Below are 27,246 nucleotides of genomic sequence, written 5' to 3'. Positions count from 1 at the left end.
GCTGGAAAAAGGTGCAGAGCTGCTTCATCAACCTCACCACTCTCTTTCACTTGCAGAGCACCATGAGTGTGGAGAAAAAAGAACCACGACAGCCATGCTGCTCCAAACTGAAGGTCAGTGTCTCTCTCTCACTCTTACTCTCTCTCCAGGAAATCACGCTAATCTAAACTTCAGAGATGCAATGATTATGAGGGTCCACCAATCAGAAGAACAGCCCAGACTAAACAGTAATTCTGCTCTTTTATCTTATGAAGTCTTATGATGTCTTGTATTAAAAAAGGCTGCTCATAAAGGTGGGAGAGGGGGTTCTCTGGAGCAATGGCAGGTTCCCTGAAGAACCTTTGAAGCAATCAAGAACAAACATTCCTGCTCATGTTCTTGTGTCTTCAAAAACATAGGTTGCAAAAGGGTTCCTTTGAGGTAAGTCTATTGAAAAGAACCTTTAAATTGGTGCACGAAATGGGCAAAAGTATTGGGACACCTGCTCATTCAGTATTTCTTTCGAAATCAAGGGTAAAAAAGGTGTTTATCTTGCTTTTGTTGGAATAACTGTCTCTACTGTCCAGGGAAGAGGGCTTTCTACTAGACTTTGGTGCATTATTGCTGTGAGGAACCAGAGCATTAGGGAGGTCAGGATGTTGAGTGATGTTCACCACCCCACCTCTTTATCCCCAACTCATCCGAAAACTATTAGATGGAGCACCAACCACCATTACAGAGAACACAGCTTCACTGCTCCACAGTTTAATGCTAGGGAGCTTTATGGCCCTCTAGCCCATGCCCTGGGATTGACCATGATGCCAGTAGGTTAATCTGCCCCAGAGAGTCCTATTCTTTTTGCAGTTCTTCTTAACATAGACTAGACAGGCTGTGTGTACACATTTACATAAAACGTGTGCATCTTAAAGTACGTAGCTGAACGCATTCTTTAGAGGGGGTGTCCACAAACATTTGGACATGTAGCATAGTTCTTTTAAAGAAACTCAGTTGAAAGGTTCTTCATGTTTCTACCATTGCATTGCTCCAAAGAAACCTTTCTGGCACCTTTACAAGGAGTTTCAGAGAGTACTGCTAATGACCACGTGCAGCAGGCAGTGCCAATTGCCCACTTAGTGAATTCAACTGTAGTCTGAGGTTTCAACAGAAGCACCTCTGGCTTCAAAGAGGCCTTCAGATTTCATGGGGGTTGAATCCCTGTAATTTGTCTCGCTCAGGTGAGTAGTGATTAGTCTGGGATTAGGTACAGGGGGTGTGTTGGGTTATAGATGCTGTTGATGATTACCTGAGCAGTCACTATTGCATTAACCTGCCTAAGGCCTCTGACCCAGAACTTAGCCTAAAGCTTTCAATCTTTAACTATCATTACCAGGAGGACCAGATGTCATATTACGTAACGTAATCTGAGTAGAATAAGGGGGGGGGGGGGGGGGGGGGGGCTTTTACCCAACATTTAGATAGATTGATACTTTATTGATCCTGAAGAAAATGTAGCAGCCAGTTGCAGTTCCACAATACAGCACAGTAATACAATACAACAATAAGGGTAGCACAGTATAAAATAAGTACATAAAAGTAGTAGTATATAAAAATATTACTTATTACTATAGTTATTATTATAACTATAGATGATACCATCATCTTCCATATTATAAAGCATTCATTAAAAGGGGTGTCCAAAACATTTGACACTATATATATATATTTATAGTATATATATTTAGTATATAGTATATATATATATATATATATATATATATATATATTTCAGGTGCTGTATAATAATATAATAATCATTTATTGAACATTGAACCGCCGAACATTGACTGAGAAACATTGTAGACAATTGGGGTGCACACACACACACACACACACACACACACACACACACACACACACACACACACTTATATGCACACTCTGAGAGGAAGTGGAGGGACGTCTCAAGATGCAGTGGTTTCGCTCTCATTCTTCCTCCCCCACATGTCGGAGAAAAACATCAAAGTCAGCTCTAAGAATGCTTTTTCCATATTTGCATCTCCAGCTACTCCCAGTACAGGCCATGATGAAGCATTTTGTGTCCTTCCTAAATAGCAACTGAGCACATGCACACTTTCACTCTGTTCAAACTACTGTCAATGCACTCAGAGGTCCACCGTACCAGCTATCAGTGCCCATGCCGCCCTACATCGCTTAAGAGCGCCATCTTCCCACACGGAGGGAGCATGGCCAGTTGTGCTCTCTCTGTCTCTGGCTGCTGATGGCAAAGCTGCATGGCTCGGGATTCAAATAGTGGCAGTGCAGTGGACAGCTGAGCCACTCAGAGCCCTTATTTCTTAAATAGCCAAGCAAAGCTCACACTGACCTCTCTCTCTCTCTCTCTCTCTCTCTCTCTCTCTCTCTGATGTTAACTGTGGATTCTTTGGGGAAACTGGGCCCAGCTGATTTCTTTGCATTGATTTCATTCATTCAGTCTGATACTTCAATTCTCATGGCATGTCTTGTTCAGTAATGTTGTACTGAAATGCTCTCTCTCTCTCTCTCTCTCTCTCTCTCTCTCTCTGTGTGTGTGTGTCTGTTCCTGTGGGTGTGTTTGTGTGTTTTAGCTATTTCTGTTCGCCATGTCCTTTGTCTACTTCGCCAAAGCGTTCCAAGGCAGTTACATGAAGAGTTCAGTGACGCAGATTGAGAGACGCTTCGACATCCCCAGCTCTCTCATAGGAGTCATCGATGGAAGCTTTGAAATAGGTGCAAATGAACACACACACTTAAACCCACACTGAACAGCTCGTCATCATAGCTTCTTACTGAAATTGACCATGCACAGATACTGTGTACATGTGCAGTACTGTGCAGAAGGTCTAGCACCAGTTTAAGCACACGTGGCTTGTGCACTGTTAGAAGTATAACATTATTTGGGGAACATTTGGAGGTTCTTCAATTAAACACTGTAGAAGAACCTCTTAAGTTGCTTTGAGGGAACCTTCAAGAAAAGGTTTTTAGAAGAAAGAGATTCCGTGAAGGTCCCTCAAAGCATCTTAAGAGGTTCCTCCACAGTTTCAAACGGAAGAACCTCCTAAATGTATACTTTTGATAGTGTAACACCATCTGGATTTCTCATGCTGATGAAAGTAGTGAGATATTGTTGGTGAGCTAGTCTGAAGAACAGAGCTCGGTTCCTCCAGGTTTCTCCTGGATGCCACCCAGTCCAGCCAGCACAGCGTGGAGGATGTGTTCAACTCCATCAGTAGCAGCAGCAGCTCACCTGATTTACCATCATTAAGCCCTGATTTACCACCAAACCAGGTGTTGATCTGAGGAGAACTCTAAATAATACTAGACTCCATGAGGAGAACTTTGGAGATGTTCTAATGATGAACACAGTGATGGGAAACCACCTGTTTTAGTGAGGAAATTTTACTGAGGAAATCAACCCTTACTGCCCATAAAAGCAGCTAATTCTCACAGGTGTCTAACACCTTTGCACTGTACTGTACTGAGGCCAGCTGAATGCATGCCTTCATTCTCTGCAGAATACAGCAGTTGGCAGTTTAAGGTCAATTAACTGGGTCAATTCTTCTTCTCTTCTGCAGGTAACCTGCTGGTGATTGCATTTGTGAGTTATTTTGGGGCTAAGCTCCACAGACCCAGACTGATCGGAGCAGGCTGCTTGATTATGGCTGTTAGTTCCTTCATCACTGCTCTGCCCCACTTCTTCCAGGGAACGTAAGTTCCAGCACTGCTACAAAGCAGCTAACGGTGCAAATAATATACACACACACACACACACACACACACACTAGTGAACTAGGGGCAATGAGCACACACACCCAGATCAGTGGGCAGCCAACTACAGCGCCCGGGGAGCAAAGAGGGTGAAGGACCTTGCTCAAGGGCCCAACAGTGGCAGCCTGCTGAGCCTGGGTATCGAACCCATAACCGCTGAGCCACCACCGCCTCATTATTATTATTATTATTATTATTATTATAAATGATATGGAAGGTTTTGTGAAAGCAGTCTGTTTAATACACTAAATGCACTGTTTTTAAAGATTATGATCCACCTTTTTAAACTCTTAGTACACTGAAGGTGCCCCCCCCCCCCTTTTACAGTGTAGCAGAGCTGAGGGAGGATGTGTATATCCTAAAAGAAGTTACATATAAAACAAATAAGAAAAATTATGAAAGTTAAATACAAGAGTAAAATTAGGGAATAATTTTAACAAATCATAAACAGAGGGCAAAATGGATCATTATTAGCTTGAAATTGGGCTTTTCCACAATGCAATGAGAACTGAAAAGGCAGGAGCACCTTCAGGTGTCAGTTCAGTGCATTTCACTGTATTATTACAGTGAAATGATTACTGTTTTATTACAACAGGACAACAGGATCCATCATTATACATAGTTAGAATAAGCATTTCACTGTTTTACTACTGCACAAGCTCTCCAGTTCTAACTCACTTGTCTTTGAAACAGGTACAAATATGAGACGACAATTACCCATGTCGCTGAGACTAACGCTACTGAGACCATTCTGCCATGTCTGGACAACAGCACCCATCCACAGGGTGATGAACCAGTCTCAGCAGAGTTTCAGAAAGGTGAGTGACAGCCAGACCATCCAATCAGCAGAGATCTGTTTTTAAGCATTCGTATTTTTCTCCCGGGCTCCCCCTACTGTCGTAAATGCAAATCGCAACATGGACAGCTCTACACATGCATGTCTGGACAGGCTGAGAGACACAGAAGTAGTGTCTGAAGATAGAGAAGCATGTGGACTGAGGCGGTGGAGTAAGGTGAATATGTTCGTGCAAATGTTATCTTGAGCTTGTTAAAGCTACATGAACTCCACTAGTTTGTGTAAAAGCCTGTGATGAGACAGATTTGATCCCTCAAGGTTCTTATAAGCACAAAGACTAAGCATCTGACCTTTTTCCACTTTCCCTAGAGACCTGAAAGTAAATGCAACCCACATTTCGATGAATAAGCAGCCACTATAACAATCCCTGACTGTAAATCACAAATTCTTACCATAGCTACAGACTGTTATACACTTTCTACATCCAGAGGATTGCTCAACCATCACCATCCCAAGCTTGAGATGCCGCTATGCGATAGCCGCCCCTTTTGAGTAGTGTCTGGAGCTGTCTGAACGTGGTCTTTTCTCTCTGCAGAGTGCGAGAAAGTGGCCGGATCCTCTTTATGGATCTATGTGTTCCTGGGAAATATGCTGAGGGGTGTCGGAGAAACACCAGTCATGCCTTTAGGAATGTCCTACCTGGATGACTTTGCCAGAGAGGACAACACAGCGCTATACCTGGGTATGCAAGAAAACTGCCACATACTTTTGTTCATATCTGCTTGACTCAAATGTGTAGTTAGTTTCCATACTCTTCAAAATAAAGTTGCTTCAAAAGCTAGAAGAACCACTTTTGGTTCCGTTAAGAACCATGGGCCTCATTCACCAATGTCTCTTAAGAAGAAAATTCTTATTGAAAGATTCAATGTCAAATTTACAACAGGGCAACAGGATCCATCATTATACATAATTGCAAATGTATTGGGACAGCTGCTCATTCATTGTTTCCTCCAGTTTGTTATTGTTGGAGTAACTGTCTCTACTGTCCAGAGAAGAAGACTTTACAGACTTTTAGATTTTGGAGGAGCATTGCTACCCAACTCTATACTAAAAGTATTAGATAGGGCATCATCCATCGTTCCACGCTTTATACCCCTCTAGCCCACACCTGGCATTAGGCATTTTGCCCATAGGTTCATGTTGGTTTATCTGCTCCAAAGAGTCCTATTCTATTGGAAGTACTTCTCTACAGGGACTAGACACGCTGTGTGTAAGAGTGTGCATTTGCACATCTGTGTCAGCAATAGGTGCAACTTAAAGTAGCTGAATGCATTCATTAAAAGGGATGTCCATAAACATTTGGACATATAGTGTATGTGAGATGTGTATAAGAATATTCTTTAGACCGTTAGAACCAAAACATGCTTGTTTATGGAACCAAACATGGTTCTTCTATTTCATCGCTTGATTTTTAAAGCTACACTATATTGCCAAAAGTATTCACTCATCCATCCAAATCATTGAATTCAGGTGTTCCAATCACTTCCATGGCCACAGCTCTATAAGACCAAGCACCTAGGCATGCAGACTGCTTCTCCAAACATTTGTGAAACACTGGTCGCTCTCAGGAGCTCAGTGAATTCCAGGGTGGGACTGTGTTAGGAAGCCACCTGTGCAACAAGTCCAGTCGTGAAAATTCCTCAGTACTAAATATTCCACAGTGGACTGTCAGTGATATTATAACGAAGTGGAAGCGATTGGGGACGACGGCAACTTGTGGCCAAGTAAAATGACGGGGTCACTTAAAATGCAGAGGTCGCCAACTTTCTGCAGAGAGTCAATTGCTACACACCTCCAAACTTTATGTGGCCTTCAGAACCAGAGCAGTGCGTAGAGAGCTTCATGGATTGGGTTTCCATGGTCGAGCAGCTGCATCGAAGCCTTACATCAACAAGTGCAATGCAAAGCGTCAGATGCTTGAGTACCGAAGACCTGTTCTCTGGAGTGACGAATCATGCTTCTCCGTCTGGAAATCTGACGGACGAGTCTTGTGCTTGGCTGTTGCCAGTAGAACGATACTTGTATGACTGCACTGTGCCAAGTGTAAAGTTTGGTGGAGGGGGGATTATGGTGTGGGGTTGTTTTATAGGAGTTGGGTTCGGCCTCTTACTTCCAGTGAAAGAAACTCTTAATGCTTCAGCAGACCAAGAGATTTTGGTCGATTTCATGCTGCCAATTTTGCGGGAACAGTTTGGGGACGTCCCCTTCCTGTTTCAACATGACTGCGCACCAGTGTACAAAGCAAGGTCCATAAAGACATGGATGAGTCGAGTTTGGTGTAGTAGAACCTGACTGGCCTGCACAGTTTGAGTCCTGACCTCAACCTGATAGAACAGCTTTGAGATGTATTAGAGCGGAGACTTAGAGCCAGGCCTCCTCGTCCAACATCAGTGTTTGACCTCACAAATACGCTTCTGGAAGAATGGTCAAAAATTCCCATAAACACTAAACTCCTAAACCTTGTGGAAAGCCTTCCCAGAAGAGCTGAAGCTGATATAGCTGCAAAGGGTGGCCCAATATCATAATAAACCCTATAGATTAAGAATGGGATGTCACTCAAGTTCATATGCGTGCAGGCGAGAGGCAGGCGAGTGAATACTTTTGGCAGTGTAGTGTATGTTGACGTGATCAATTTTTTTCCTCATGAGGAGACTTGGCTCAGACCCAAGCCCATATAACCTTCACACCTGCCCTTGATCTTATCAGTTCTTATGTCAGAGCTATTACACTGTTGCCATTACATTAGATGGAATAAAGGTTATCTTTGCTTACACCACCGGTCAAAAGTTTTAGAACACCCTCTATTTCTTCTTATTCTTCAGTTGTCCAATAGCACTGGTTCTTATTTTACCATCTTGGCAAAGGCTTTCCAACTGCCACCCCATCTGCAGCCCTGAAACTGAGGCTCGCTCCAGTGTTAAGCTGTAGAAGACACTAAGAAACAAGTGCTTCAATGTCACTAAAAACTGGAAAAATGGGGGTGTTCTAAAACTTTTGACCAGTAGTGTGCACGCTGATGTACAGCACTGGCTCTGGGTTTTGTCCTTTTGGGATGTCTTGTTTTTGTTTACACTTCCTGAAAGAACCCAATGTTCTTTCTCTGGTGATCTTTGCACTTTAGCACCACATTTAGTCTGGAACCGAGCAAAACTCTGACGGTTACATTTACACACAGAACTCTTTTCCTCTATGAACTCAGTGAGACTGAGATCTTTTTTTTTTTGGTTTGTTTTTATGACAATATTCAAATGAGAAATTACGTCATGTGACTCTGATCAAGCACTCTGTATAGACTGGTGTTAGTAAACACGTCAGAGAGCTCAGATAACCTTTGTTGCTCAGGCTGTTTTATCAGAAGTGCCATTTATGAGTTATTTTATAATGATGCCTTTCTCTCTCTCTCTCTCTCTCTCTCTCTCTCTCTCTCTCCTATCTCTCTTTCTTTTTTTCTCTTTTTTCTTTCATTTTTTGTTTTCCTTCTCTTTCATCTCACTCGTTTAACTTTTTTCTCTTTAATCTTTTTGTCTCTTTTTTTATTTCATCTCTTTCATGTCTCTCACTCACCTACCTTTCTTTCTTTTTTCTCTTTCATCTTCCTCTCTTTTCTCTCTCTTTTGTCTTTTTGTCTCTTATCTCTCTATTTCATCTTCCCCTTTCTCTTCTCCTCCGCTCTCTTTCTCCTCTCTCTCTCATTCTCTTTTCTCTCCATCCTATTTCTCTCTCTCTCTCTTTCTCTCCCCCTTTCTTTTTCTTTTCTCTCTCTCTCTCCCTCCCTTTTGTCTTGCTTCACTCTCTCCCCTTTCTCTCTTACCTCTTTTCTCTCATTTCCTCTCTTTCCTCTCTCTCTGTTTTCTCTTTCATATCTTACCTTTTCTTATTCTTTTTTCTCCTTAATCTTTCTTTCCCCTCTCTTTTTCATCTTCTCTCGCTTCCATCTTCTTGTCTCTTCTTTCTGTTTCTCTCTTTTTCCCCTTCTCTCCTTCATGTCTTTCTCTTTTTTCTTTCTTTTGTATTTTTCTCTTATCTCTCTATTTCATCTTCATCTTTCTCTTCTTGATCTCTCTTCTCTGTTATCTCTCTCCTCTCATCTCTACTTTCCCCCGCTCTTTCTCTTCTCTCTCTTGTTCTCTTTTCTTTCCTTATTTCCTATTTCCCTCTCTCTCTCTCTCTCTCTCTCTCTCTCTCTCTCTCTCTCTCTCTCTCTCTCTCTCTCTCTCTTCCTTTCTCCCTCATCACCCCCTCCCCCTCCCCGTCTCTCCACAGCTTGTATACAGACAATTGGAATTCTGGGGCCGATGTTTGGATACATGCTGGGCTCCTTCTGTGCCAAACTCTACGTGGACATTGGAGCTGTGGACTTAGGTAACAGTGCTTTAACCAAAGAGAAGCCTCTTCCCCTCTACTCAGCCTGACTACTGACCTCCTGATGTTTTTGGGCAAATAACTGAACAAAACAGCTCACATTTACTGCTACTAATAAAGTCAGGCACAGAACATCAGCTGCAGATGATCAGAGCATGGTTGGAGAGGATTATTCTGGAGGAGTCTGTCTTCTTTAAACCTGGTCTGATCTTGATTGAGTTGAAGTGAGTGGTGAAGAAGATCTCCATGGCCAGATCCAGAGAGCTCTCTGAGGCCTTCAGAAAGAAGGGTGGAGATGCAGATGAATCTGGGATCAGGGGTTAGAAAAGATCTTGATTCACTGTCTATTAAATCATCAGAATCAGAATCAGAATCAGAATCTCTTTATTTCACCAAGTATGTTACCCATACAAGGAATTTGTCTTGGTGAGAGCAACACGTATGACAAGTAACAAAGAAACACAGAACACAGTCTTAAACTAAAGGAAAATTACACTAAACAATAAATAGGGTAGGGGATAAATTAAAAAAAGTAGAAAGTACTAAAGGTAATAAAGGTAATAAAGAGCTGAAAGATGTATTTACAGAAAAGAAAAGAACATCTGTACAGGTGTGCAAATAGTCATAGTGCAAAATAGGCAGAGTGCAAATAACTGTTCAGTAATCATGTGGAGAAAATCAAGTGGAAAAAATGTACAACAACTGCCAACTTGTCCTGACCAGGTCAGGACGTGCTAGCAAGTTCAGCCCAAGAGCAGATTACAAGATGTGATCTACCATCAGAAAAAGACCACACACGAAGACACTTACTTTGCAAAAGTAAACATCAGGGCAAGATTCTAGATTCATCTGTCTAAAGGACATTGTTCCAGATGTCCTTTAGACAGATATGATATATATATATATATATATATATATATATATATATATATATATATATATATATTGGTATATATATGTCTGCTGGTGGGCCAAAAGTGTTATTACAAACTTCTATTACTAGAGAACAGCCCCACCAGTTTGTAAGTAATACACCAGTGTGTAATAAGGCTTGGAGTGTTAAGGGGTTAAAAGTGTTTAAATGTGGTTAAATCAGCTTAGATTTGGTAAAATAGGTCTAAATTGAGTAAAGAATTCTTTCATTTCCTTCTCACGGTGGACATCAGGTCTGTCTGGACAATTGCTGATTCACAGCACCACATTCTCCCTCCCCCCACTGACCCTTGAATCAGCTAGTGTGCAGTGTGTTAAAGGGGAGCTGTATGGCTGTATGTAACTATCACCTCTGCCTTATTTGCTTGGTCGTGGTCATTCCTGATAAAGGTCAGGGACTTGTTTAGTGCCCAGTGTTCTGTTTAGTGCATAAATCTGTCTGGTTACATTTCTAAATTGAGACTAGGACATGTGAGATATGTGGGGTCATCTAGTTTTAATGTGCTTTTATTAAATGAGCATGTTTACTTACTCAGAACTGCAAATCTGCTAAAGCCACATATTGAATTCCCTTGTTGTCTAGACACAGACCTTTCAGCTGCTTAAAGCTTTAGGCTGGAAGAGTTCCAGTCTGAGCTTTTAACAGTAGATTGAATAAGAAATTCATTATTTAGACAAATATTTAGTTTCAATAATTAAATTGTATTTTTTTATTCATTTATTTTCCTTCACCAATTTAAAAGATAAAGGTGCACGTATTTGTCACTGTACAGCGAAATGTGTCCTCCGCATTTAACCCATCTGTGGTAGTGAACACACACACACACACACTAGTGAACTAGGGGCAGTGAGTACACACACACCCAGAGTGGTGGGCAGCCAACTCCAGCACCCGGGGAGCAGAGAGGGTAAAGGGCCTTGCTCAAGGGCCCAACAGTGGCAGCTTGCCAAGCCCAGAGCAGCTTACAAGGTTACTCATATTACAGAGGCGGGCCAATGTAGTGTTAGTAGTCTTGCCCAAGGACTCTTATTGGTTTACCGCCCAGGTTGCTGGCAAACACTAGGAGTCACCCAGATCTTTTCCCTGAAAACTGACCACTCACTTCTCCCAACTAGTTCATTTTCATTAAGGTTTTCATTAAGGTGGTGCAGTATGACTTACTCTGAACTATAAAACTGAAGGACAAAAAGACTTGGAGGCAGATTAATAGGCACACTGGGTAACATCACTACCTGCCAATGAGCTACCACACCATTTGGGAGACTGGGATTTGACCTGGTCTAGGTGACTGTGCTGCACTATACCAATAAGAGTCCTTGGGCAAGACTCCTAACACTACATATTAGGCCCACCTCTGTCATACAGTAACCTTGTAAGCCGCTCTGGATAAGATCAATGAGTGGGTTTAGAGGTGTCTGGGTGATTTTAGGTGACTATGGTCATAGTTGCCACAGTTTGTCAGCATTGCTATTCTCCCAACTCCAGTTTAAAAGTCAGGAAAAAAATAGGAGGCAAATGTAGATGCCAAACATCTCACGACTTGCGTCTTTGCTAAAACCTTGTATCTACAAAACAGCAACTTTACAGGAGAAGGAAAAAACCTTCTTAACTTTCAATCTTACCTTTCCATTGGTCCATTCATCATTACATGTAGGCACCATGTATATAACAACTGCCAAGTCCAAAAGTGAAAAACCTTAAAAAAGGAGAAACAAGGTTTGCGCGACAGTGCTGATATTTAGAGTAGGAGGATGATTAACCAGCTCTAGACTAGATGCTAGACCATGTATACTTAACTGTCTGACCTTGCTGAACTTGCATTCATCTTTCCTTCTTCACAGACACCATCGCCATTGACCACAAAGACACGCGCTGGGTGGGGGCCTGGTGGCTTGGCTTTTTGGTGACCGGAGTCGTGATGTTACTGGCTGGAATTCCGTTTTGGTTCCTGCCCAGGTCACTGCCCAAGCAAGGAGAGGACCCAGATATGAAGAGTTCTGATGCCCAGGAAGGCGAGCAGGACACTTTCATCACCACGGACAGCAGCAGCAGCCCAGCCTCTGAAAAACAAGACCCCGTCACCATGGCTGCCCTAGCCAAAGGTACTGGTACTATCGTAGTAATGAACTGCCACAGATGCCCCTGACTGAACAGCTCATGAAAGTGTTGTTTACGTGTGTTTACACTTTCGTAGACATTACTGTAGCAATTCTTCCACTGCCCAATGACTGCCCAATGACTGCCCAATGACTGCCCAATGACTTTGGTTCTCAATCAGTTTAGAATTTATAGAATTTCATCAGGAAAGGAACTGACATGGATCTAAATCTTTTTACATTGACTTCCATTGAAAGTTAAGAAGCATTTTTTGTCCTTTTTCTGTAAATCTGCCAGTTTGGACAACAATATGTTTCATAAAGAGTTAAATAGCCTACCCTATAAATGTATGTTGATGCAGAAATGGTATTGAGTCCCTGTATCACTTACCTAAGATATTTGAGTGATACCATTGAACCACTCTTGGTTCCCCTACAGCAACTCTACGGTAAATTGCTACAGTCAATTTACCGCTACAGTCAGAAGGTGTCAATCAATCTTTTTAACGACGCACTTTACATGCTTTAACACCCGACAATCATTGGTTTGTCTGCCATCAGCAGCCAAAGTCTGAGAGAGCACAATTGGCCTTGCACTCTTGGGTGGGTAAAACCACCCACATATCTGCCCACATCACTCCAGTTTGACACTGACTAGCACAGGAATCTGTTAGCTGATGCATCAGAGCTGGGAACCCAGCAATTTGCTTGTTGTCTGGTGACGTTGCATTGGTGGCAGTCCAAAATAAGCGGTGGCTGGGAGGGTGAGGACTGGCATATGTGTCAGTCCTTACTCTCCCAGTGTTTGGGAGCATTACATGTGCTATGGAGAGAGTACTAACAAGTGAGATGGGTAATTAGCTAAAATTGGGGAGAAATAATTGCACACTGTTAAAAGTACAAGTTGAGGAACATTTGGAGGTTCTTGAAGAAGTTGAGGAAGGTTTTTTGGAAGAACAAGGTCCCTTGAAGTTTCCTCAAAGCACCTCAACTACACTTTTAACAGTGTAGCCCCTTCATTGACTGTGTGCTGGGTTCCATATTTCAGACCGTGACCATGTATTTTGGTTTACTGTAGATTTTCTGCCATCATTAAAGAGACTCTTCGGTGACGTACTCTACATGCTTATCATCTTGACCGGTCTGGTTCAAGTCAACGGCTTCATCGGAATGATCACGTTCAAGCCTAAGTACATGGAACAGACCTACGGCCAGTCTTCGTCGAGGGCCATCTTCCTGATAGGTGGGTGTTTACCTTTCACCTGCTAGCTGCTCAGAACTGGGGCAGCTTGGCTATTTCAACAATGCAGAGGCATGTAAACACAACTGGAGTAGCCTGGTTTACATGAGGATTAGGGGTGAGGCCGTAAAGTGGTCGCAGTAAGTGATTAGATATACGCGCTATCTCTCTTTAGTTTGGACACTGAGGCAAGCGTGGGTATGTCTTTGGTGATCTCTGACTTTTGGTGATTGTCACTCTAAAAATGGTACCAAACAGAGGTAATTTGGTCGCACCTTATTGTCAGAGATCCCTATATCTTATCTACTGCGGCTGTAATTGTTAACAGACTGTCTGGCTGATTATTAACAGTGTTGGGGTTAGATTTATGACTGGGTTTTGGTTTGAGGTTTAGGTTAAGTTTATATTTAACTGAATCTAACTTAAATCAGTCCACTTATATGTTTAGATGTTTAGTTTAATGCCGGTTACCAGCAAGATGAGCATCACACAAGCCTCCAACATCTCTCAGAATTAAGTGTAAGCGTGTCTATCTCAGCAGAAAGCTGCACAAATGCTATACATGGTCAAACATACTGGCCCCCCTGCACCTCATCCAGAAAATTGTTGCAATGACACATGCTTTGGTATCCACGTCCAGAAATGGACTGGGACGAAATTATTGGCACCCTCGACCTTCGAACATTAGGAAGCTCACCCTTTGTACACAATAACTGAAATCAGTCGCTTCCTACAACCATTAAACCTCAGATTTGAAGGCTTCCTTCTCCCAACTGCTGTTTTCATAGACTGATGTTCTACAGGATTTAGATCTAGACTCATCGCTGCACCTTCAGAACTCTCCAAATCTATTTAATTATTTCTGGGTGTTTTTTGAGGTATGCTTTGGGTCAGACCTATAAGCTCTGACAGAGCCCCAGCTTTCTGATCCTGGGCTCCTTTACTGGTATCCAAATTTCTTCTGAGGTTCTCCAAAACATTTTAATGACGTTGCACACAGTGGACGCAGGATTCATTAGGATCTCTGGAGATTGACTTGTAGCTTTGGGATTGTCCACCATGCCTAATTCCATGTGTCGGCTAGAGAGGTACAAAGCCCCCTAGCACAGAGCTGTGGAGCAGTGGAAGTACTGTGTTCTCTGAAAAAATGATGGAGCTCCATTCAATACTTTTGGGATGTGTTGGGGAGATGGGGGTGATGAGATGGGGTGGAGATCGTCATCCAACATCCCGACCTTACTAATGCTCTTGTCGCTGAATGCAATCAAATCCTCACATCAATCCTGCTCCAAAATCTAGTGGAAAGCCATCTTTCCTGGACAGTAGAGACTGTTACTCCAACAAAAACAGGATGGACCCTTTTTTAATATTCTTGATACCAGAAGAAACAGTGATTGAACAGGTGTCCCAATACTTTTGTCAATGTAGTAGTCATTATTCCTTCACCGCTTTACTGAAAATAGAGCCATTAGTGATGTAGAGTTGGTCAGTTTTATTCATTGTGGACATGCGTCTCTCCTGACAGGCATTATGAATCTTCCGGCTGTGGCCTTGGGGATCCTCACAGGAGGCTTCGTGATGAAGAGGTTTAAGCTGAACATTCTCTGGGCATCCAAAATCTCCATCTCCACCGCCTTGCTATCTTTCCTTCTTCTGCTCAGCCAGTACTTTCTGCACTGTGGAAACACACACGTGGCTGGACTCACTATGTCCTACCAGGGGTAAATGCAATCTCACTGCTTTCTTCCGTGCTCTGCGTGTGTGTGTCACTCCACTCTGGAGGACGACAAACATTGCCATGCAAACACTCCCTCAGTGTGTGTGTGTGTGTGTTATGATACAGAGCTGCAACAGAGATTTTGAGACTCCAGTTCAGTGAACTCAGAATTTAGGGCAGTGCAGTGACCACCTGTTTTACACTGAATACAATGTTTACACTGTTTCTTCACTGATCCTTCACTGGTCTGTTTTCCGGCAGTGATCCGGAGGTGTCCTATCAGGAGCATACTCTGCTGTCTCAGTGTAACTCGGGCTGCTCATGCTCTCTAAAGCACTGGGACCCTGTGTGTTCCAGTAACGGCCTGACCTATGCCTCCCCCTGCCTGGCTGGCTGCCAGAGCTCCAGCGGATTTGGCAAGGACATGGTGAGCTGCCCCACTTTTAGAAAGATCTACTGCACTGCCACCTTCCTCTGTGCCCAATGGCACCTACAGATGGAAACACACACAGCACACCTTACAGCATCTTGTAAATAAGTAGCATAAGACAGGCTTGACAGTAGTCCTTTGCTGCTGCAGGCCTCTTGTGGTGGTCTCACCTCTCCAGCTCTCCCAGGGCTCTGTCAGAGCAGTGCTTTGCTGGTGTCGTGACACTTCCTATCCCCCCAGACACATCCTATCCCCCCCGACTGTTCCATTGGTTAAAATCAAGCATGTGATTAATTGTCAGTCTTCACGCGGCTGTCACACTTATATGCCAGATTAAAATGTATCGAAATATCATTACTGGAAGCTTTTATCTGGATAAAGTGTTGCTGTTTAACTTTATTTATTCAATGTGAATCACTTATTAGCAAGTTATCAGCAAGTTAGCTAGCATATAAAGCTGACACCAACAGGTAAAGCTAGCTTTCGTGAGATCAGCAGGTAATTGGGATTCAAATAAAATAATAAGTGACAACCACCACATAGTATAACAACTACCACTAGATAAAACACACTGTGAAGGGGTGGTGGTGGGGCTAACTCGGCTGGCTAACTAGTAGCATGCCAGCTAATACAACGGTTGGTGTGGCGCAACAGATAACACCACTACCGGCCATTGAGCCGCCACACCATGTGGGAGACTGGGGGTCAATTCCAGGTCAGGGCGTAGTAGCTTGCTGCGCTACACCAATAAGAGTCCTTGGGCAGGACTCCTAACACTACACTGCTCCTCCTCTGTAATACAAGCAACCTTGCTCTGGATAAAAGTGTCTGCTAAATGCTGTAAATGTGCAATGGAAGGGGGGTCAGCCCGACTGGCTAACTAGTAGCGTGATAGTTAATACATTTATGGTATTTAGCTGATGATCTTATCCAGAGCGACTTACTAGGTTACTCGTATTGCAGAGGTGGGCCTGCGTTGGGAGTCCTGCCCAAAGATTGGTGTAGCGCAGCATAGTCACCCAGCCCAGGAATCAAACCCCAGTCTGTGCCACATCAACCACAAGACCAGCACGGGTGTCTAACTAGTAGCATGCTAGCTAATACAATGGTTGGTGTGGTGCAACAGATAACACCACTACCGGCCATTGAGCTGCCACACTGTATGGGAGACTGGGGTTCGATTCCAGGTCAGGGTGACTGTGCTGCACTACACCAATAAGAGTCTCTGGATAAGATCTTCAACTAAACGCTGTAAATGTACAAAAACAAGGGGGGTCAGCCCGACTGGCTAATTACTAATGATAGTTAATACATTTATATTTATGGTATTTAGCTGATGATCTTATCCAGAGTGACTTACAAGGTTCCTCGTATTGCAGAGGTGGGCCAATGTAGCGTTAGGAGTCCTGCCCAAAGATTGGTGTAGCGCAGCATAGTCACCCTGCCCAGGAATCAAATGCCAGTCTCCCACATGGTGTGGTAACTCACTGGCCAGTGCTGGTGCTATCCGCTGTGCCACACCAACCACAACATTCATACAGTTGAGGGGGTGGACCAGCTTGGTTGGCTAAATGGTCCTTCTGTAAGATGCCGTCAGACAGAGGGCATAGGATGTGTCCGGGGGATAGGATGTGCCTCTTGTCCCGCCACACTACCTTAGTTCTCTAGCTGGATGTCCTTAATTAAATTGCACAGAGACTTGCAATGAGACTCCCTCTGTTTTCTTTTACAGGTCTTCCACAACTGCACCTGCGTCGCCGAAGCTCCGCTGCCAGCCGCAAACTGGTCAACAGTGATGGGTCAGTGCTCACGCGAGGATAACTGTGACTACATGTTCAAGATTTATATGGCGGTCTCAGTACTGGGGGCCTATATCTCAGCGTGTGGAGCCACTCCTGGATACATGATCCTGCTCAGGTAAGTGTTCGGCGAAAATCCATTCAGTACACTTCTCTAGCTAATCAGGCATTGATGAAAATCATCCTCTCGTCTGCTCTGTTCCTTCTAGGTCTATCCAGCCTGACCTGAAGTCTTTGGCAATCGGGCTACAGATGCTGATTGTCAGATTGCTGGGTGAGGAAACATCTGGTGTTGGATGACTATGGAAATGAATGTAGCGCAACCTGGAAATGGGTGTAGCATAACCATGCTAATGAGCGTGGCTAATAAATATTTAATACAGAATCTGGAGAAAGCACTTGCTCTGTTAGTTGAGATGTATGTAAATTGGCCTTTATTGATTGGTTTATTGCGAACTGCTGGAATTCTGTACATTTTGCTGAGAAACCTAATTTGCAGTAGGGGTTCAATCATTCCGAGTGCAAGTGTAGTGGCAACCACTGGTAAACCACTGGCCTACAGCCGTCTATGTCTCTAATACTAATGGCAGTATGTATAGCAGTATGTACGGTTGTGGGTAGAATGGCTGATTTTGAATCTTTTTTTGGTCAGGTGCAATCCCTCCTCCAATATATTTCGGAGCGCTAATTGACAGAACGTGTCTAAAGTGGGGCGTGAAACGCTGTGGTGGACGAGGGGCTTGTCGACTATATGACGCTGACGCTTTCAGGTAAACACTCACACACAGAACAGAAATAGAGCTGGGTTTGATGAGAGATACATTCGCGCCCTCAAGTACATAGCAGATTTAAAGCTAGCATATCACCACACTGCCCCAAGTGTAAAACCAGTATAGGAACACAACGTCACGGCTTATGGGAATGTGCATTCCTACCGAGATGTTGGTCAAAATATGCACAAAAATATGTGAGGTGTGAGTAGATCCCCCCAACCCCTTATGTGTGTCCTGGTGTTATCCACATGCCAATACACAAGCATTAGGAATCCCTAAAGCCTAATCCTAACTCAACCTTTACCTTAACCTTGAATCAACCCTAAAACCTGACCCTATCCTTAACCTTAACCTTAATCCTACTCTTTTAGGATTAGGGTTAGATTTAAGGTTTAGGTTAGGGTTAGATGTAAGGTTGCATGCAATTGACAGTCATTTACATTCAGATATTCAGCTGAATGTCAGACCATCCAAATAAAGAGATTATTATTAGTAGTATTATATTGTGGAGCTGTGTTCTCTGAATTGATGATGGGTGTTCCATCCAATACTTTGGGATTAGTTGGGGAGATGGGGGTGATAGGGTGGTGATTATACAATGCTAATGCTCTTGTAGCTGAATGCAATCAAATCCTCACAGGAATGGTAATATATATTACTGCGGGGCAGTGGTGGCTCAGTGGTTAGAGCGCCAGGCTATTAATAACAGGGTTTTGGGTTCGATTCCTGGGCTCTGCAAGCTGCCACTGTTGGGCCCTTGACCAAGGCCCTTTACCCTCTCTGCTCCCCAGGCACTGGAGTTGGCTGCACACTGCTCTGTGTGTGTGCCCACAGATGGGTTAAATGCTGAGGACACATTTTGCTGTACATAGTATATATATATATAGTACTATATTTATATATAGTATATATATGTATTACTGTATGTAATATGTAGATATGATATGAGCTGTGGGCTTGTTCACTGTGCACAGGCTAAGCCTTGCTGAAAGAAGAGGTTCATTGTTAAATTAATACTACACATGCTGTCAGACTTTACACACACTCTTACTCATCCTGCAGGACACACAACAATTAGAGGATAATTACCTCTTATTTCACAAGTAGTTACAGTTTAACCTTTGTGCTAAATCACAACAGCACTTTAAGAGCCTAAATGACCACCAGGGGGCACTGTCTACCTGTCTGGTTTGGTTTATGAGTTCTTAATTTGCTGTTGAAAATCTAATATGGGTTTGCTGACACTTCTGCCTGTGTGTATGTTTATACTCTGTAGGTTTTATTTGCTGCATGGCAAGAAATATCCTATATGGACAAAAGTACTGCATTGTTTCTTGTGTTGCCGTAAATGTAAAAGTCTCTGCTGTCCAGAGAGGAAGGCTTTCTACTAGATTTTGGAACATTATTGCTGTGAGGATTTGATTGCATTCAGCAACAAGAGCATTAGTGAGGTCAGAATGTTGGATGGTCAACTTCCCAACTACTGGATGGAGCACCAACCATCATTCCACAGAACACAGTTCCTAAAGCCTCTCAATGCTGGGGGGCTTTATACCCCTCTAGCCCATGCCTAGCATTAACCAGCATGGTGCCAATAGATCTATCCTATTCTGTAGGCAGGACTTCTCTACAGGGCATTCAGCTACTTTAGGTTGCACCCATTGCTGACACAGATGTGCAATTGCACACACACAGCTTGTTTAGTCCCTGTAGAGAAGTATTACCAATAGAATAGGACTCTCTGGAGGAGATGAACATGAACCTATTGGCACCATGCTGCCTACTGCAAGGTGTGGGGTAGAGGGGTATAAAGCCCCCCAGTATTGAGCTGTGGAGCAGTGCATGTAAAGTGTTCTCTGGAGTGATGGATGGTACTCCATCCGATACTTGGGGATGATGAGGTGAAGTGGTGACCATTTAACATCCTGACCTCACTAACACTCTTTCACTGAATGCAATCAAATCCTCACAGCAATGTTTCAAAATCTAGTAGAAGGACTTCCTCCCTGGACAGTAGAGACAGTTACTACAACAAAGGCAGGAAGTTCTTTTTAATCCCCTTGTTTTAATAAGAAACAATGCATGAGCAGGTGTCCCAATACTTTTGTCCATATAATGTACAGTGTCACCTAATTCGAGCAGCTTGGGTACTAACCAAAGCCATTCATAAATAGTCAGGTATTGCTTTGACACAGAACAGCTATCATAGCCCGTCTCATATGATGCACATCAGTGTCCGTCAGTAAACTTGCAACTCCTGTCCTCCAGATCTACGTTCCTGGGCCTGATCTACGGCCTGTACGCTCTTTCTTACCTGCTGTGTGGGCTGGTCTACAACAGACTGTCTCACCGCCATAAGCAAGAGACCATGGAGAAGCAAGCCAAGGAGACACAGCAGGAGGGCAACGGCACCGTCAATGGCAACGGAAATGGCCCGGGTGCTTTTGTCAAGTGCAAGGAGGACCTGGACAGAGAGACCACTATCTGAACTCACTGTCTGGACTCACTGACTTGCACCCAAAACAGACCCATTATTTAGGCCACAGTCAGTCATACTGTATTCATGGACTGAATCTTAACCTGGACTTGAATAGCGATGAATGGTCTTCTGTGCTGAATGTAGTCTTTGCATGTGGCTGTGGAGCTGCATGTTACAAACTGCCAAAACCAGCATTACCAGTTACTGGATTATCAGCATTTTCTTATAGTGTTATATAAGACGTTTAACACTGCTGTCACACAAAACCTTGTATCTTCATTTTTGCCTCAATTTCCTTTAAATTTCTCTTTTTTATATCATTTCAATCAAAGATTTTCATATTGTATCAACATTTCATTAAATTGGACCAACAGAAATGCTCAAAAATTACTTAGAATAAAAATCTGTTCACATTACCTCCAACTGCCAGGTCTGCGCTGTCTGGCCTTCCCCCGAGCGATCCCCAGACTCCGCCCCCAAGCCCAAATAAGGAACCAGGGATTCCCTTGTCAAGCAAACAGCGAACACCTGGAACTGGGGCTTCATAAGCTGAGGCGTTTCAGTCTCTCGTTGCCGTGAATTAGCTCTGTTGCAGCCTCAAAGGGGACGCATATAGCTTTGTTTTTCACCGATTCTAGCTCTCCAGAGCCTTGCTTCGTAGTTCTTAGTTCATTCCTTTGTTTGTTGATCCGAAGCCCTGCTTCACAGTTTTAGTTCATGCGTTTTGTTTTCTTTTGTACATCTGTCACTGCCCCTCAGGTCTTGTTTGCTCAGTTTATGTATTCCCTGTTATACCGTTCAGAGCCCTCCCAGTCCCAGGTGTCTTACATGGCCCAGACTGTGTTGTCAAGTTCAGTTGATTGTTTTCGAGTTATGCCCCTTAGATTGCTGTACCTCTGATTAGGCTGTTCCGGCTACTTGGTTTCCCTGTGTTCCGTTTATCATTAAATCTTTGCGTGGTCCAACCCTGCAAGTGTTTCCCTGTGTCATTGCACAGCATGACACAATTAAAGGTTAAGGAGGCTGTTACCTTTTCCTGTGAATTTTGGAGATACAAGGTTTTTGTGTGACAGTGATGATAAGAAAATGATGACCCATTGTAGGCATTCTAATATTTACAGTTAGACTGGTTCACTGCCAAAGAAAGAACTACAAAACCAAGGCAAATACTAAAACTATGCATACATTTATATGGATTTGCTTCATTCAAATGTACACATCATTTCCATACAAAATTATCTTGCATTCGGAAAAAAAGATGTAAGTTATGTGTTCAACACAAATAAGGTTAATATAAATCTGAAATCTGAATATTTTAACCCCCAGTTCAAATTAGGGATACTAGCAAAATTCACAAAATCTGCTGTTTGCAATCAACCAATCAAACAGGAGCATTTTTAATATCCTAACGCCAATAGAACAAGTGCTTTCTCCACATTCGACACCAAATACCCCTTTTAATGACGTCTGTAGTCTCCGAATTATTCAGCTCCTTCATGACGAGCGTCTTTAGCACTTAGTAGAGAACCCTCTGTTGTTCTGACCTGCGGCAAAAGTGATGCACAACAAGACACGTTTGTGAGGAATCTCAGCCCATTCCTCATAGGCAGTGTCCTCCAGTTCACTCATATTCTTGGCTTTGCTGCTGCAACCGCCTTCTTCAAATCCCATCAAAGATTTCCTACGGGGTTCAAGTCAGGCAACTGTGATGGCCACGCCAGAATCTTCCAGGACTTCTGAAACCAAGCCTTGGTGGACTTTGAGGTGTGCTTAGGATCACTGTCCTGTTGCAAGGCCCAATGATGCCCAAACCTCAGCTTCCTCACAGAAGACATGAAGTTTTCCCTAAAAATTTCCCAATACTTGATCGAACCCATCTTGCCCTTCAACATGCTGCAGATTTCCATTGCCAGAGGAAGCAAAGCAGCCTCAGGGCATCACTGAGCCACCTCCCTGCTAGGCTGTAGACATATGCTTTATTTGTCCAACTCCAGACATACAGCTGATTCATAGGCCCATCCATAGGATGGATATTTAAAGTGGTCTTGTTTGATTGCCTCAATCCTTCAGTCCTTGGGTGAAACTCTACATTCTTCTACTTGTGTGACACGATTCAAAGAAAGGTCACTCTGGATAAGACACATGTTGTTATTGAGAGCATATATTAGGTCAGTCAGTATAGATAGTTGAATCTAATAAATTCAGTGCATTTCTTTTTTTCCGTGTACAGAAGCTTAAGTTCTGTGCTAAGAGCTTGTACAGCAAAGAAACTGTGATGATAAAAACCCGAGCCGCAGAACATAGCACATTAGCATTGATGCACATTAGCATAGGTGTATCTTGTTACATACAGTATGTAGTGTAGAAGGTCATTTCTAATATATATATATATATATTAGTATGAGGAATGCTCAGGTCATTATGCTCACCACAGCGAGAGTCGTAGCCATATGTAGTCGTAGCTCATAATTGTCTTTGTGTTTTGTATTAGACTGGGATGTAATGAGTATTGATTACACCATGCACACCTGTATATAATCATGTGATTGTAGAATGTAGACTTGTACTGCCAAAGATTGTTTCTGACCTTGCATTTCATGTTCACATGTACCTGATCGTAAAACTGCTATTAAATTCCACAAAAAAATATTAAAAATAAATGTGTGCTCAGAGTGCTCAGTGCAATTAACAATATTCCGGTGAGATCAACAGATGGCGCTGTCCACAACAACATTCCACACTGCGCCCACTGCTTTGTACCTGTGGCAGGAGCAGTGGCAGGAGTTTGTTGAGATAGGGTGACCTTTTAAGCCAAGGGCCCATCACTGTGGGATTATGGGCAGTTCCTTGCACTCATCACTGCATAAAGTACATTAGTAGAATTTGCAGTGGCTACCAAATTAAGTCATATGCCTAATAACTGTAGATTAGGTCTATACACTATATGCCCAAATGTTTGTGGACAACCTTTCTAATGAATGCATTCAGCTGCTTTAGGTTGCACCTATTGCTGACACAGATGTGTCACTCACACACAGCTTGTTTAGTGTCTGTAGAGAAGTACTGCCAATAGAATAGGACTTTCTGATAGACATCAGCACCGTGTAGAGCCCCTCTAGCATTGAGCTGTGGAGCAGTGATACTGTGTTCTCTGGAATGACCCCCAGATTTTATTGGTCTATGTGACACTGTCATTGTGGTTGGTGTAGTGGGTAGCAACATTGCTCTCCCAGTGGCTCACTGGGGTTCCATACTCCCCAGCCAATAGCCAATAGCCCAGCCATCATGCTCATGTGGGGCTCACATGGGTGGAACATGGGCTAGGACGGTTCCAGATGGGTTCCAGGTGTCCTTTTCTGCATATTTAAAGAAAAGTGCATTTGACAGTGCTGGAACACCTTTAAACAAGAAGACGTTCTTAGTCACATGACAAAACTAACCAATCATTCAACTCCACACGCAGCACCGGGAGCAGATAGCTTCTACACGTGCCGCACACTGACCTTGACCCTGCTTGAAGTGAACCCCAGGACACCTACTTTAGGGCCGTTTTCACACTAGAGCAGGTTGCTCTGTTTGGTCAAGTGTGAAAGCTGTTTTCGAGCTTGTGAGCTGCCCAGAGCAAAGATCTCTGGTCCTTCTGATATCAGCGATCAGCCATTTAGCCTAAATGGCTAAAAGCTTTCTCATACACAGCTCCTTATTTATAGGTGTATCTGCACTGTAAAATGCAGTGACTGCAGAAATACACTGTTCTTCACTGCTTGAGTGTTTGTTTCCAAGGAAAACTTTTGGGCAGAAAGGTCACGTTCAAAACTGCCTGATCAATCCACCGTGTAAAAAAAAATCAGCGATAATGAGTTCGGCCCCCAAACAAGCCCAGAATTGGTCCTGGGTGCTGGACAATTGTGAAAACGGTCATGCCGTGTGAGGCCTGACCTGAAAGGATGAACACTCGCAGAGACAGAGTCAAAGCAAGGTGGTTTATTAACCAAAACCAAACACAAAAACAAAGGATACATGACATGCAGCAAGCCTGGGTAAAACAGTATAACAGAATACAAACTCGACAAACAAGATGGCCAATGAAACACACCTGGGACTGGGAGGAGCAGGGAGCTGAGCCGGGGATAAACTAGAGGGATAAACAAAGAGGGGACCAAACAGAAAGCCACAAGCCATGCTTGGGCGATGTGGGGGATAAAAGAACGAAGGGTAGAGTAGCACTGTGTATATTAACAGGGGTAGCTGGGGAACCAGCAGCCAAAACAAAGAACAAGGCCAACCTAACCTAAACTTTGCAGAGAACTGCCTAGAACTGGGGTCGCCTTGTGAACTGAGCAGGAAGTGAACGTACCTAGCTTGCCTCAAGATGAATTAGTGACTAGCTCCTGACTCTGAACTAGAACCTGGACAGGAAGCGAGCGTACCTCGCTTACCTCTAGCGTGCCTGAGAATCACTCTTAACCATGAACCAAAACACTTGCCGACCTGAACACGGCAGAACCGTGTGAGGAATCACGGAGCTTCACGGATAATCCAAGAGAGTCAATTGACTCCAAAGCATTGTGGTAGTAGAGCTGTTTAAGTACTCCCAGTCCCAGGTGAAACATATGGACAATGAGTGAACCGTGAACAAACACAAATTAACAACAATGAACACAAAAACAGAAAGTGCACCGGAACTGAAGGGGAAGTCCTTATTTGGGCCTATAGGTGGCGGCTCAGGATCGCCCCAAGGGGCGGCACGATAACAAGGGCCTGACAAAAACACCTTAAAAACCCCAAGATCAGTGCTCTGGACCACTCCCAGAGCACTCCCAGAACAAGTGCTCCTGGGTTCGGGAACAAAAAATGCTAGCATGAAAATGCCCTTAAAGTGTACAAAGCTGCATGTACAATGATGATACTGGATACAGCAGTTTTTCCCAAAGTTTGGTCTATCACACACAATTGCATAAAAACAAAGCCCCCTGTGGCACACCACTAACACTAACTACCTAAAACCTTGTGTCAATAATAGCCCATGACTTGTCACAATGTGCAAGCAATGCGTGACCAGGACAATAGGGCTTTTGTCTTGCACCCTACTCACAAACCCCTTAATATCCGTAATTAAAACCGCTTGTCATGGGTCTCGCTCAGTAGACTTCCTCACCTGTTGATTTTGTGGACTTGTAAAATTGAAAGTATCCCTATTTATGACACTTTCCACTAAACACACATTAGGTGGAGTTATGACACAACTGAATTTTAGGAGAAGGACCACACCCCTGGCCCTCAAGCCCCTTATATAACCCCTCTTTGCAGTCCAAATCCATGTTAAACAAACATCGCACCCACCTCCACACCATCTCCTCCCTTTCCACCACCACTCACCATGTGCAGACCACAGGAAAGCCAACCTGGTCTCCAAGCCAAAAACATCCCGTTCCATCTCAGAGCATAGTCCACACTAGCAAACTAGTAGCTGAACATGCCCACTTTAGCCAGCTGATTTGTTGGTTTTCATTTTTTTTGGTACTTTTGCTAGTTTCTTTTTCAGCATCTGCACCTACGATTGTGCTCATGATTGCTTTTGCATGCTGGCAAGACTTGCGACCCTCCCAATAAGTGTGGCCTTTTCACTTTAGCAACAAGTTCAGCATCTCAATAGCTAGCTTTGAGTGCTCGTACAGACACCGTGACAGATACTTTCACTCATCAAATTCGCCTGCTTCTCAGTTTGAGAGATGAGATTTCATTCCACAGACAATGCACAAGGAAATAGGCACCCAGAGATCTCCAAAGATCTTAGCTTTCTTTCCTTGGCTGCAGGGGGTGCTAATATTGGCATTAGGACATCTGAGGTTTTCCATTTAAGACAATTATCCATATTTCCTTTTCAAAGCGTGAAGCTATGGCACCCATTAACAAAGCAGCTTAACAAAAGTAGACTACTGGGTGATGATTTGAGCAGATTTCAGCGGATAAATGATTTATTAGCATAGCATCTTAATATTTTATCACACAAACAATTATAATTTTAGATAAAAAATATTTTCTGGTGGAATTTTTTTACAAAAGTTAATTGAAATGTTCATGGCACTTTTCTGCTCGACCCTCGGTTGAAAATAGCAATGCTAAAGCTTGCTTGCCAGTGTTATGACCTCTGGTGAACTGGTCTCTGAAGTCCTTCCAAGAGATTCCTGTAATGCATATTGTAGTAATACATAAGTGACAGGAATGTGAAGCTTCTGTAGGTGGAACATGAGTTGAGGTCTTCGTTCTTAGGCCCTTCTTTCCAGGGCCTTCCCTGGGATCTTATCTGTCCCTATTCCAGGCTGAGTTTGCCTTCTCTGTCTCTGCTTTTCGTCGGATTGTTATATCAGGTAGGTTGTGGAGTTCGGCCCTTCTATGTAACTCCACTCCCATCAGTATGGTGCCAGCTTCCTTTTTCGCTGTTTGCTGACCTTCCACAAACTGCTTTCTTGCTATCTATACTATGTGGACAAAAGTATTGGGACACCATCTTGAGTGGGTTTGTACAAGTGTTTTCTCTGGCACTTTTCTAACACTGTTCCTCACTCTTCTAAATGTACTCATTTAAATGTACTGTATGTCCCAGTGACTTTGCATCTCTGGTTTGCATGTTTAACAGCTGCTTCAATCCCTTTCCTTGAGGAAAACACTTGGTGTTGACCCCTTTATGCCTACTGCTTATCATCCGGTGCAAACGACTCATTGAGTCATTGATATGAAGCTATAGAAGGGACGAAGGGAGGAAGAAAAATCAGA

The 27,246-nt window shown here is 43.3% G+C and overlaps 1 protein-coding gene across 1 annotated transcript; it reads left to right on the top strand.

The window, feature by feature from the left end:
* slco1d1 (solute carrier organic anion transporter family, member 1D1) lies at window positions 1–23,129 on the top strand. Its single transcript, XM_072674207.1, has 14 exons — window positions 1–113; window positions 2,604–2,745; window positions 3,591–3,723; window positions 4,477–4,601; window positions 5,175–5,321; window positions 8,903–9,001; window positions 11,777–12,037; window positions 13,110–13,274; window positions 14,797–14,992; window positions 15,250–15,415; window positions 17,151–17,335; window positions 17,427–17,491; window positions 17,870–17,987; window positions 20,259–23,129. The coding sequence occupies exons 1-14, from the start codon at window positions 63–65 to the stop codon at window positions 20,476–20,478; spliced, it is 2,073 nt and encodes a 690-aa protein (XP_072530308.1). The 5' UTR covers window positions 1–62; the 3' UTR covers window positions 20,479–23,129.
* The last annotated feature ends 4,117 nt before the right edge of the window (window positions 23,130–27,246 follow it).

Source organism: Salminus brasiliensis, chromosome 2 (assembly GCF_030463535.1).
Source record: "Salminus brasiliensis chromosome 2, fSalBra1.hap2, whole genome shotgun sequence".
Classification (NCBI taxonomy): domain Eukaryota; kingdom Metazoa; phylum Chordata; class Actinopteri; order Characiformes; family Bryconidae; genus Salminus; species Salminus brasiliensis.
The sequence above is the reverse complement of the archived record's forward strand: the minus strand, read 5'-3'. Positions and strand labels throughout refer to the sequence as shown.